Source organism: Gavia stellata, chromosome 1 (assembly GCF_030936135.1).
Source record: "Gavia stellata isolate bGavSte3 chromosome 1, bGavSte3.hap2, whole genome shotgun sequence".
NCBI lineage: Eukaryota > Metazoa > Chordata > Aves > Gaviiformes > Gaviidae > Gavia > Gavia stellata.
In genome coordinates, this window is record NC_082594.1 from 67,243,155 (window position 1) to 67,255,553 (window position 12,399).

At 42.6% G+C, this 12,399-nt stretch overlaps 1 protein-coding gene across 1 annotated transcript in view; it reads left to right on the top strand.

Annotated features, from left to right (window-relative positions):
- TMEM255B (transmembrane protein 255B) overlaps positions 1 to 12,399 on the top strand; it is a 75,136-nt gene that overhangs the window by 47,322 nt on the left and 15,415 nt on the right. The window contains exon 5 of the mRNA XM_059825132.1: positions 9,369 to 9,449. Coding sequence (XP_059681115.1) covers positions 9,369 to 9,449 — 81 coding nt within the window. The remainder of the gene's footprint in view (positions 1 to 9,368; positions 9,450 to 12,399) is intronic.

A 12,399-nucleotide genomic window follows, 5' to 3' on the forward strand; every position in this document is an offset into this window, starting at 1 on the left:
AATCATTATTGTAATTAGTTTATTTTCTTTTCCATCAGTTGATGTGTGTTCAATATTTGGAAATCTGGACTTGGAGAGTTGTGGGGTGTTATTATTTCTGCTCTTTTCTTAAAATAGTGAAATTACAGAAGACAAATGGTTTTCTGAAAGCTTTTTCTGCTCCAGAAATTGCAAACTGAAAATTGAATTGTATGGTTAGCTGCCAACGAGTAAAAGCCCAAAACAATTGTCAAAAAATCCCACCCTTGTTTCTGATTCCAGACGGTATAACCATGTGTTTTATGTAGGAGTTGCAAGGCTGGGGAGCAAACAGAAGTATAGGATGTTTTGTTTCTTAAAGCTGATACCCCCTCACCACAGTATTGAGGATACTGACCTGTACCTTAGACTCAGATGTTCCTTAATACCCAACTTGTCACAGCCAATATGGAAGCTGTTCATAACATTTAAAAAATGCACAGATTTTTTTTTTTGTTTATGATGAGTCAAAGCACGGAAGATGTTTGTATTAATCGCTCCTGTGAATCCCTGGGATGTCCTAGCAGAGGTCTTCCTCAGGAGACACCCATTTCATTGAGAATGTTGTTGAAAAAGACTGAGGAACAGCTCTTGGTCAGAGAGAGACAGGTATGACAAAAGATCTGTAGTATTTCCTCTCGTTATTTGTACAGGGTGGGATCCAATCAGCTTTAGCTCACGTCCCCAGACAGTGATCCAGTCTGCCTGCTTTCCCAGATTCCTAATATGTTGGCACCCTCTTTCATGACATTCTTCTGTCTTGGGTCTGAAAGCTCTCGGGTCTGTATGCTCCTATGTGCCTGCTGTGTGCTCTCAGATAGTCAGTGTGAGGCAGACACAGATACCTATGCTCCATCTAGCTCTCCAGAAAAGCATAAAAGCTAGTTGCTAATAACATCTATTTGTTCATATTTGCATGCCTGCTTTCAGAAAGTTAGCAGAGGGCCTGATCTCGAGGGGAGTGATAATCTCCAGAACACCCAGCTGTTGGCACGGGGCTGAGCTGGCACTGAAGGGTTATGTTTCGGTTTGCTTTTAGGATTAAACTCGAAAAATCTTGGCAGCTCCCTCTCCTATTCATTGCTTGCTATGCTGTAGATGAAAAGGACGTACAAAAATGTTGTAGGAAGAAAACAGAAAATTAGAAACTTCAAGTTAATGAGCCACTAAAAACATTAGTCTGGTTTTGGACTCCTCAATGTTACCTGTATTTGCCTTTTACATGTGCCCAGGACCGTTCTGTGGTCCCCAGGCCAACTGGCATGGTGAAGCCCACGTCCTTACTCTTAAAGTCTTTTAGAGTCACAGGCAGCATGGCAATGTCCAAATTACTTACTGGGAATGGTTCTTGGCCCCTGCTCATTTCCAAAACATGCCCAGAAATTATTTTGGAAGAGTGATAGTTTGCCCAGGCCAAAGCCATCGCAGGCACAGTTCTATCAATTTAATGGGCTAGGTGATCGAGTTTCAGGCCTGGGAACATTCCCTGGCACTGATTAATTAATCTACACTTCTGTTGATGCAGCCATGGAAGCTAAGACTAAATAAATACTGTAATTGGAAAAAAATAGCTCTCACTATATGATTATTTCAATAAATTATTAGCCATGTTTTGTGTTTGTAAAGTATGGCATAAATTTCAGTCAATACAGTTTATGCTATATCTCAGTTTTCAGAAAATGGACTTGCACATAAGGGAGATGGAATTTTCCCTGTGTTATGCAAAATATGTGTGTTCTCCAAGGAAACAAAAACGGGAATAGAAAAATCTACTTTCCATACCTCAGTTAAGAGCCATACAGCCTCCTCCCCCACAGACATTGTATCCAATCCACCAAAGATACTGTTCAAAGAATACTTTCCTTACATAAATAATGTCTTGCAATGCTTCCACCATCAAAGAGAACATGGGTTTTTTATTGTAGGCTCTTAAAGCAACCAATCAAACCAAAACCTTCTATATTTGGACCAAATCTTCTCTTTCTTGGCGTACAACCTTCCCTCTTAGCCATCTGTTCATCACTCCCAGGTTCTAATACACATGCAAGCAAAATATTGAATCAAAATCCATGCAAGGTCAGGGAGAGCTGCAGTTTGCTCTGTAGAGTTCAAGGCTGAGCAATTCTCATTTGCCTGAAATTAAAGGGAATTACTGCGTGTCCAGGTTTTTTTTGACACCTCTGAAAATTTTAACCCAAATTCTAGTATGACTAGTGTTAGGCCTTGTAGGAGCCATGAGAGTCAAATCTCAGAGGTTCATATATGTTCTTCAGTAGCCTGATCTTAATCTGTTTCTGCTGAATTCAGCAACAAGCCTTCTTTTGACTTCAGCACAGTAAGTTTTCCTACAGAGTGCCACAAGTTCAAAAGTATTTCCCAGCACAGCATATTACTTGACCAGATTTTACCAGGAACTTCTCAACCACTGTTATTGCAACAGAAGTATGCAATATCTTCCACTAATGTGTAATATTACTATATTAATATATAATAAATAATGCATTCCCCTTCTCTGCTTCTTTGAGTAACTGTCTTTAACTGGAAGTGGGCAGGTGGGAAAGATCTGTTTGTTGGAGCTCTGCTCATATACACAGAGGACAAACACCAGTAGCCTGGCAAAAAGAGGAAGAATTCTATATAAAAATGTAGTTGCGTGCTTGGGTTTATTTACTGATGTAAAGGAAAAATGGCTGGGTTTCATTCAATCTTTCTGGATCGAAAAGATGATTTCTTAGCTAATTGTGCATGGTTTTGTTGCGGTTATTTGTTATCTGTGTTACCACAGAACTTAAGAGTGGTAGTCATCTTTTCTGCTCTGCGTCTGCATGTTCAGGTATTTTTATTATATGCTGATGCCATTTTTACTTCATATATGAGTGTGTTTGTGTATAATGAGCAGACACAGTCAGATTGCCATCAGTCTAAGTTTAGAAAATGTTTTTTAATATAACCTTACTTATTTCTATACAGTGATAAGTGGAGATATAACAGAATATTGTTGCTATACACTTTAAAGCCACTGTTAGTAGATGAAATATATATGCTTACATATATAATATGTAGCAGTAGCTCTGTCTTGACCAGTATTGCTATAAGCAGTAGAATCAAGTAGAATCAAGGACTGGTAAGTATCCTATATTCATACACAGTCTGCCAGGACAGTCTGAGCAGTCTGTCAGGAATACTTCTATAGCTTTGAAGTATGTCTCATTTACCTTTGTTATTAGAGAGGCCAATAAAATCCAATGAGTGCTAATGCAGTGTGACATACTGTTGGATAATTTTTAAACAGTTTTTAATGTCTGTATGGTGCCTTATTCCTATAAACGCCTTAGTAGACAGACAGACCACAACACCTTTATGGCATGAAAATATAATTCAAATAGAAGCTTTTACCAATGCAACCTTTCAGCATCCCAGTGTACCTCTACATAAAAGCTGCATGCTTTAGGTGTTGAGTTCTGTGGGTGTCTGGATAAAGTCAATGTTATCTAGTCTTTGTTATTTTTATACACTCGATCATCACTCATTTGTTTTGATTTGGGGTCACCAGACTGATTGAACATACAAATGCATTTAGAAGAACAGACTGAATGCAGAAAGCTGGCTTTACCAGTGCAGCAGGCTTGCTTTTCAAAATTAAGTGCATGAAGGAGAGTACTCGTTTGCCATGATTGTGCATGCAAATGTATTAATTGTATTCACAGTGGTCGCTTCCATGTCACAGCTCTGACCTTTTTGCTGCACAGCAATGAGAAGCGATAATAGTGGGTATGGGTTAATCAGTCACTTCTCTCCTCAGGGAACAGTGCTACTTCCAGTCACAAGCACACTTGTGCTAAAAGACCAAATCAATAAAAGGACCAATTTCTTCTTTAAGAGGAAGGAGCTGTAAAGGGTAGGAAAGCTGTGTGAGCCAAGAGATCAGGGCCAAGGTGAGGGTCTTCCTGTACTTGATGGAGGCAGATTAGACAGCTCTCTCACTGCCTTTAACAAGATACAGAGTTGTCTGAGGGGAAGATTAGCATTCAGGGCCAGACACAGCCTCCTGGTGTGATGTGGTGGCGTCATTCATCAGCAACCTGTAGCAAGGGCATGCATGCCCAGAAGGTAAGGTCAGGGAGCATCTGTCTCCAGATGCTAAGGTATATTTGCTAAATTCACAACATATGGTACTTTGAGAGAACTTGTTAGTGTGCTCATATCCTGAGGTAGGCCCTGACCCTCTTAACAAAATCAGGGTTGCTGAGGCTGGGTGATACCTCTGGAGATTGTCTAATCCAACCCCCCCTGCTCAGAGCAGTGCCAACTAGAGCAGGTTGCTCAGAACTGTGTCCAGTTGGGCTTTGGGTATCTCCAAGGATGGAGACTCCACAACCACTCTGGGAAACCTGTTCCAGTGTTTAATCACCCATAGAGTAAAAAGGTTTCTTCTTAGGTTTGAATGGAATTTCTTGTATTTCAGTTTGTGCCTATTGCCTCTTGTCCTTTTCCTCAGCACCACTGAGAAGAGTCTGGCTCCATCTTCTTTACTTCCCCCATAAGGTATTGATACACATTGATAAGGTACACCTGAGCCTTCTCTTCTCTAGGCTGAACAGTCCCAGCTCTCTCAGCTTCTTCTCTTATGACAGATGCTCCAGTCTGTTAATTATCTTCATGGTCCTTTTCTGCATTCACTTTAGTATGTCCATGACCCTCTCATACTGGGAAGCCCAGCACTGGACCCAGTACTCCAGATATGTCTCACCAGTGCTAAGTAGAGGAAGGATCTCCTCCCTGGACCTGCTGGTGATGTTCTTCCTAATGCAGACAAGGACACTGCTGGCCTTTTTTGTCACAAGGGCACATTGCTGTCTCACGTTTAACCTGCTGCCCACCAAGACCCCCAGGTCCTTCTCTGTAAAGCTGCTTTCCAGCCAGTCAGCCACCAGCCTTTTCCAGTGCATGGGATTATTCCTCCCCAGGTGCAAGATTTGGCATTCCCCTGTGCTGAACTTCTTGAGGTTTCTGTGGACCATTTCTCCAGACGGGGTCCCTCTGAATGACAGCACAGTCCTCTGGTGTTTCAGCCATTCCTCACAGTTTTGTATCATTTACAAGCTTGCAGAGGGTGCACTCTACCCATCATCCAGTTCAGTAATTAAGGTGTTACACAATATTCTCCCCAGTATTGACCCCTGGGGTAGACCACTATTGAGTGGCCACCAGCTGGACTTCATGTCACTGATCACAACATCATGATCCCATCAGTTCTGCCAGCTTTCACTCCACCTCACTGTCGATTTATTTAGCTTGTACTTCATCAGCTTGTCTGTGAAAATATTATGAGAGACTGCCAAAGCCCTTACTGAAGTGAAGATAAACAACATCCAGAAGCAGATGAGTGAGAAGCTCTACTCATCCACCAAGCCAGTCACATCCTTGTAGAAGGCTAACAGGTTGGTCAGACATGATTCTTCCTTTGTAAATCCATGTTGACTACTCCCAATCACCTTCCTGTCCTTGCGATGTTTGGAAATGTTTTCCAAGATTATTTGCTCCATCACTTTCCTACCAGTGTGTAGTTCCCTGGATTCTCTTTCTTGCCATTCTTGAAGATAGGAGTGACATTTGCTTTCATCAAGTCCTCAGAAATCTTCCCTGAACACCATGACCTTTCAAATATAACTGAGAGCAGCTTTGCATTGACATCATTGAGCCTCCTCGGTACTCATGGGTGCATCCCATCAGGTCCCATGGACTTGTGTATCTCCACTATGTTTAAACGTTCCCTAACCTGATCCTCCTCCAGCAAGGGTAAGTCTTTCTTGCCCCAGATTTTCCCACTGGTCTCCACTGAAGACCAAGGCAAAGAAGGCATTGACTACTTTGGCCTTTTCCATGGATTTCGTCACCAGGTCGCCTGCCTCATTCGGTAGTGCGCCCATGTTTTTCCTCATCTCACTTTTGGTGCTAAAACACTCCTAGAAGCCCTTCTTGTTGCCCTTCGCAGTCCTCTCTGAATTGAACTCCATGTGGGCTTTGGCTTTCCTAACCCCATCCCTGCATGCTCATACAATTTCTCTATTTTCCTCCCTGGTGACTTGCCCCTGATTGAACTTGTTGTACACTTCCTTTTTATGTCTGAGTTATATCGGGAGCTCCTTGTTCATCCATGCAGGCCTCCTGCTGCCTTTGCTTGATTTCCTGCTTGTTGGCATGAACTGTTCTTAAGCTTGCAGGAGGTGACCCTTGAATATCAACCACTTCTCCTGGAACCCAGTGCTTTCCAGGATCCCATGGGATTCTTCCAAGCAGATCCCTGAATAGGCCAAAGTCTCCTTTCCTGAAGTCCGGGGTTGGGATCCTACTTTTTTCCCTGCTCTCTCCTCTCCAGATCCTGAACTCCACCATCTCATTTACAGGGGCAAGGATGCCCCTGACCTTCACATCCCTGACCTATTCTTCCTTGTTTGTAAGTATGAGGTCCAGCGGAGCTCCTCTCCTTGTCAGTTCCTTAATCACCCATGTTAGGAAGTTGTTGTTAATGCACCCCAGAACCCTCCTGGATTACTTCTGCCCTGCTGTGTTGTCCCTCCAGCAGATACATTGTGCCTCCCCCAGATACTGGGGTAAAGTCCTTTTCTACTTTGAAGTAGTAAAGTAGTTAAAGTACTCCATGAGCACCTGGGCCTGTGAGTGCAAGACTTCTTTCAGTTGTCTGAAGAAGCCTCATCTACTTTTTCCTGATTGGGCAGTCTATAGCAGACACCCACCACACCATTGCCCATCTTGGTCTGGCTTCTAATACTGACATATAAGCTCTCAACTGGCTCCTCATCTGTCCCTAGGCAGAGCTCCATGCATTCTTGCTGCTTTCTGTCATAAAAAGTAACTCCCCTTTCCACCATCCTACATCCTAAAAAGCCTGTATCCATCCACGGCAGCACTCCAGTCCTGTGAGCTATCTTACTATGTCTCTGTGATCCCAATGAGATCATTGCCCTGTGACCACACACAAACCTCAAACTGTTTGTTCTCCATGCTGTGTGTGTTAGTGTACAGACACTTCAAAGATTGCTAAGCTTCCCAGAAAAGGGATGGGACCTTTCCTTGTGCTGTCCAATGGATGCTTCCTTATTCATGTGCACACACTTGAAGTGGGCCCCATTTAGCCCTGTTGTGTCGATTATGAGATTTGTCCTGCCCGCATCAACCTGTTCACTTCACTTGTCTCACCAGTCCACTACTTCCTCACTTGATTGTACATCCTCATCTCCCTCCCCTGTTGCTCCTAGTTTAAAGCTCTTGTCACCAGTTGACTAGACTGTAGGCAAAAATGCTTTTGCCCCGATTAGTCAGGTGGATAACATCTCTTCCAAGAAGTTCGTGATCGTGAAAGATGATCTCATGGTCATAAAAGCCAAATTCCTGTTACTGACAACAGATGCACAGCCATTTGTTGACCTGCTGGATCCATTCAGCCCTCCTCAAGCCATTTCTCCTCACCAGCAGGACTGAGAACAGCACTTGGTCTCCATGCCCTTGACCATCGCCCCCTTCCAGGATCTTCCAGGATAAAACTGAAACTTGTTATTGTTGTGAATATGATGGACAGCAGTTTTCCATGGATTTGCTCCTCATGGTATGAAAAGCCATTTCTACTGCTCACTCCCCTTCTCTCTCATTTCATCCCCATGCAACAAATGAAATCAGGGTTAGAGTACAGCACTCTATGAAAGAAGGGTGGCACAGCCTTTGGCTGATCCTGTGCTTGCTGTGGTAGCAGAGAAACTGCAATCCTGTTAGTCCTCCTAACCAGATCTGTCCCTGGAAGTCATGGCTAAAGGCTAATGCTTTCCCAGGCCAATGGAAGAATGGTGTCCTAGTTCAAGACATGGCATGCTGTTTGTGTGTTATTTGCTTTTCCTCTAGAGAAAAAGAGTTACTGAAGCATTTTTTCTTACACTTGTGTGATACAAATAAATATTTTTGAATTCAAGAAGCTAACCTTTCCCTAACCCTTGGGAGTTGGTGTCCAAACTTCCTTGCATTTGCCAGAGTAATCAGAAAGGCAAACAAGCTGCTGGATGAGCTTTATTCATTGACCTGTCTGCATTCCTGCCTAGCTCAGCATTTTTACTGATTATGTATTTTAGGTCAGCAGACTTATACAGTTCACACTGCATTATCCAACAAGCATAGAATACTCAGAAGTGATCTTAAGTGGTGCATATCTCTCTGCAATTTCTGGGTTATTCCTGGATGGGTCATAAAGCTTTAAAATGCAGTGAAAGTTAGTCAGCACAGATTTCTGCTGACAACTTAAGTAGTCCTTTGCTTGTAAGTTAGCATGCAAAGAGGGGATGGCACATAGTAGGTTTTGATCTTCTCTCTTTGAAGTGATATGACTGACATACTGGAGAGTACCCGAGTGCTTTTGAAGGCACAGATCATGACCTAGGACTAGATAAGTCACAGAAAGTTGAAAAAGACTTTTTTTGCCAACATAAGTCATTCCCACACCTTGCTTTGCGATAGACATCTGATCACAGAGGACTCTTCCGTTGTCAAATCCTCCCTAGGCAAATATGGTCTAGTCCTGAAACTGGCTGAGGTATGTACCCTCTAGCTTTGAAGTGGCCATTCGCCAAGTCTGGAAACACACATCTTCCGTCTGGCCAAGGATATTTCATTGTGTTCTTCCTTTATATCAACTTGTGGGAACTGTTACAAGCAAAATATGAAATATGAGCCGTGAATGCATCTTTTGCAATAAGCGTAAATGGAAAATAAGGCAAAACCAAACTTAGTGCAAATTACTTCCCCTTTAATGCCTTAATTTCTTCATTATTCTTTGTTTTGCTTTTGGGGTTTGAAGTGTGTTTAGTAAGTGGAATGCTTAAAGTATTAACTATTTTACTTTGTTTTCACTATGGACGTTTTTGAAATCCTTTAAAAAGGAAGTCCCATATCTTGGAGACAAATAGCAAAGTAATTCTTTCTGCTAGGTAAGAAACTACCAGCAAAAAAAGTGACTGGACCATTCTCATAGAGCAGTACTATTTGACATCAGGGAAGGAAGTGGCTAAATGCCAGGGCTGATGTCTTCTTAAAAGAGGTGACTGGTACAGAGAAAAACAAATGATACTCACATAGCTTAGTGGCAGAGCAAGGAAGGAAAATGTAACCTTGAAGAGAGCTGTTCTGGAAAGAAAGCCGACATGGGGGTGTGTGAGCTGCTTACCCAAGTGTCTGCATTGGCTTCAGCTCCACAGAGCTGTAACATGTGGCATGGGGAAATGGGACATGGTGCCTTCACACTTCCTCCAGACTGAGTACTTTTTTGGCTATTTTTCTCTTTACAGGAACCCAGACCTTTCTATAACAAAAGGTGCCAGTTTTATTCAAGTGGTATAGGATTCCTATATGATGCCTACCAGACAGAGGTAAACAAGCTCACCTCATCACATGTTTGTTTCTGCTGTGCTTTGAGGGGCTGGGGAGGAGGGAGGTAGATGTTTGAGAGCATGTCTGTGCATGTAGCTCACGTGTTGATGGAAGCCCTGCTGGTTTTTCTCCCACAAGTAACTCTCCGCTTGTCCAAGCCTCTCATGATTGCAAATTGTTACAACCAGTGAGGTTTTGAATCATCATCAGTGTTTCTATCCAGTACATTACTCTGGGACTGGAATTTTTCCTAGTCCATCTATACTGTATAATAGCTGTCTGGAATGTATTTGTCACATTGGCATCTTTCTCTAAGGAGGTTTTTGTAGACTTCAAGTGGAATAGGAAATATCTAAATTAATCCATTTGCATGGTCCAGAAGACTTAAAATCTTCTCTGTATTTATCCAGCACAGCCCAAGAATGTCAGTGGTTTGAATGCAGCTTTTTATTATCTTAATGACATTAACGTGGTCGGAAAAGTGCCCATACCCAAATGGCTAGATTCCTGAGAAGTCCAGATTTAGTTTCTTTTCCTATTTTTCATTTTATTATTGTGGTAAATTGGTGAGAGTGAAAAGGAAATCAAGCAGAGTAGGACTGAAAACAGCTAAAAACAGTGGTATAACCTACAAGAAGCCAGATGTCCTTCATCACCATTCCTGCCATGGCTAAGAAAAAGTGTATAGGGAATGTTACCGTTTGTAATTCTAGACAGCTTAGCAAAGTGTATTACCAGGTTAAGCAGCTAATACTGCTTAAATCTTGCTGCTAGGGCACCCCGTTGTTGATTACAGAAAATGTATGACAAAAATATGTCATTGACCTCCTTGCCTAAAGACCTATTCAGATAAACTTACGATCTGTGACAACACCCTTTCCTATAAGATTTACTCCATCCTCTTCTAAAGTGTGCATGCACACTCAGACGCAGACATGGCCTGAGAAATGCTCCTGATTCCTGTAATAAGCGTGTACCTGGCATCACGCTGACCACAACTGCCTGCAGGTGACCCCAGCCTTGGGCTTCTGGCCAGACAGGTTTCCCCAGCTCTGCAGATTCTGGGAAGGTCTAAAGTTGGTCCACCCAGAGTTACTTGCTCTATTCTGGCAAACCCCCCATATCTTTTAAAAGGGTAGTTAGTTTGTAATAACAATCTTGTCTAGTTGTCCGCTGATCTAGAGTCAGCATTTGCTAATTCAGATTTAATGATCTGTGACATTTGAACTTGGCTTTTGCTTTTCCAAAGTTAGCCAGCTAGTGAGCAGGGGACATGCTCTGAATGCCAGGTGAACACCTAACTAGGAAGGGAGATTGTTTACTGAATGCGAGTTTCCTTTTGATTGCCATCTCTAGCCTGTGAGTGGTCTCCAGCTCATGTAGTTTGCCTGTTTCGGTTCTTCTCTTTGCTCAAAGCAGAAAGAATTTGATTTTCTTGCAATTACCATGAGGTGAGAACATCTCTTCAATTGGTGCTGAGGCGATAGACAGGCACAAACAGCCAGAACAGGAAAAAGCTAAATGTCTGGTCACTGAAATGAAATAATATGTCTTGACATGCAGAACACCCACAAATGGCCTGTTTCCACCACCCTTGCTCACACCACACAGTAATTTGTTTATTTTGGTTTATTCACAGTTCTCCTAAAAAGGAGTGTCTTGCTCTTTGCATGTTTTAAAAATGCAGTGATAAAAATAGACAACTACAGTAACTCCCTTGGCCAATAATGTAGTATGTCTTGTAGCCTAGAAGCAGCTAAAAACATGTTTAAGATCTTGCCGAACTCCCTCTTTTGTACTTCTAGCCTTCTACAGTAAAAAGGGGCAAACTGGCCTTATTGATGCTTGGAGTGGGGAAAACCTACTTTTATTTCCTATCAGAAGTGGTCCCCAAAGCCATGCATCAGGACAAACCACCTTTTTAGCAGCCCACTCCATCTTATGAAGCCCTCCGATCCCAATCATGCATGTGTAATGGGAAAAAGGTATTTTAACTGTGCAGGTCCTAAGCCATTTTGACTGCATACAGGGGGTCAAAACCAAAGTCTTAAGTTCCACTCAGTGCAAAAGCACTAGGCTGTCCCAACAAAATCGCTATGGTAGCAGATGCATTGGTACACGCTGCTCCAGGATCAGTTTTCAAACTGCTTTGAGAAGTAGTCAGGTGTGTTTTAGTCACTTCTGAGCTGGATCTTGATTAAGCCGACACAGTCGTTGGCAGTAGCGCGCTCTTTTCTGCAGTAAATGGCAGCTCAGGCTGAGGACAGCTGAAGCTGAGTGTGACTTCAGGACAACAAAGCCCTTATGTGAAATTCCAGTAAGTTCAGACACAACAGAACAGGGTTGATGAAATGAGGTGCTATCTCAGGGTGCAATATTCTTGTGACGAGTGGGATGTGTCCGTATCAAGCTGTGAGCTCCATTTCCAGATTGCAACATAGACTGAGACTGTCATTTTATAATCTAACTTCCATTTCGGGTTAGAAGAGCTGATTTGTATGAGGCACTAACCACAGGTACAGCCTTGTCATGGGCAGCAAAGCAATTCCAAGGCATCATTTTAACTTCCGTTTAACTTTAGCTTTGTCACCCAAATGCCACTGCTCAAGCAAATCCTGCTAATGACAAGTGTGGCAAGTCTGAGACCAGCTGCAAGATGAACTTTCTCTGGTGCTGAGTGTGCGTGTTTAAGGCTTTCCTTTTTGCTGGAAACAAACATGTGAGGAGTACAGACTCATCAACAGTGGCACTTTTCACACTAAAAAGAATGCACAGATCCAGAACTCAGGAGCTGAAAAACATCTGGTTTAACATCTCCTGTGCAGACTATCCCACAGACTAACACGTTCATGGCTAAGCAGAACTGTCTGTCTGACAGAAGCTTTTCAAAAGCAGGCATGTATTCCTAAGCATGCTCCTCCTACTTTTTCATTATACGGAATCTTCCAT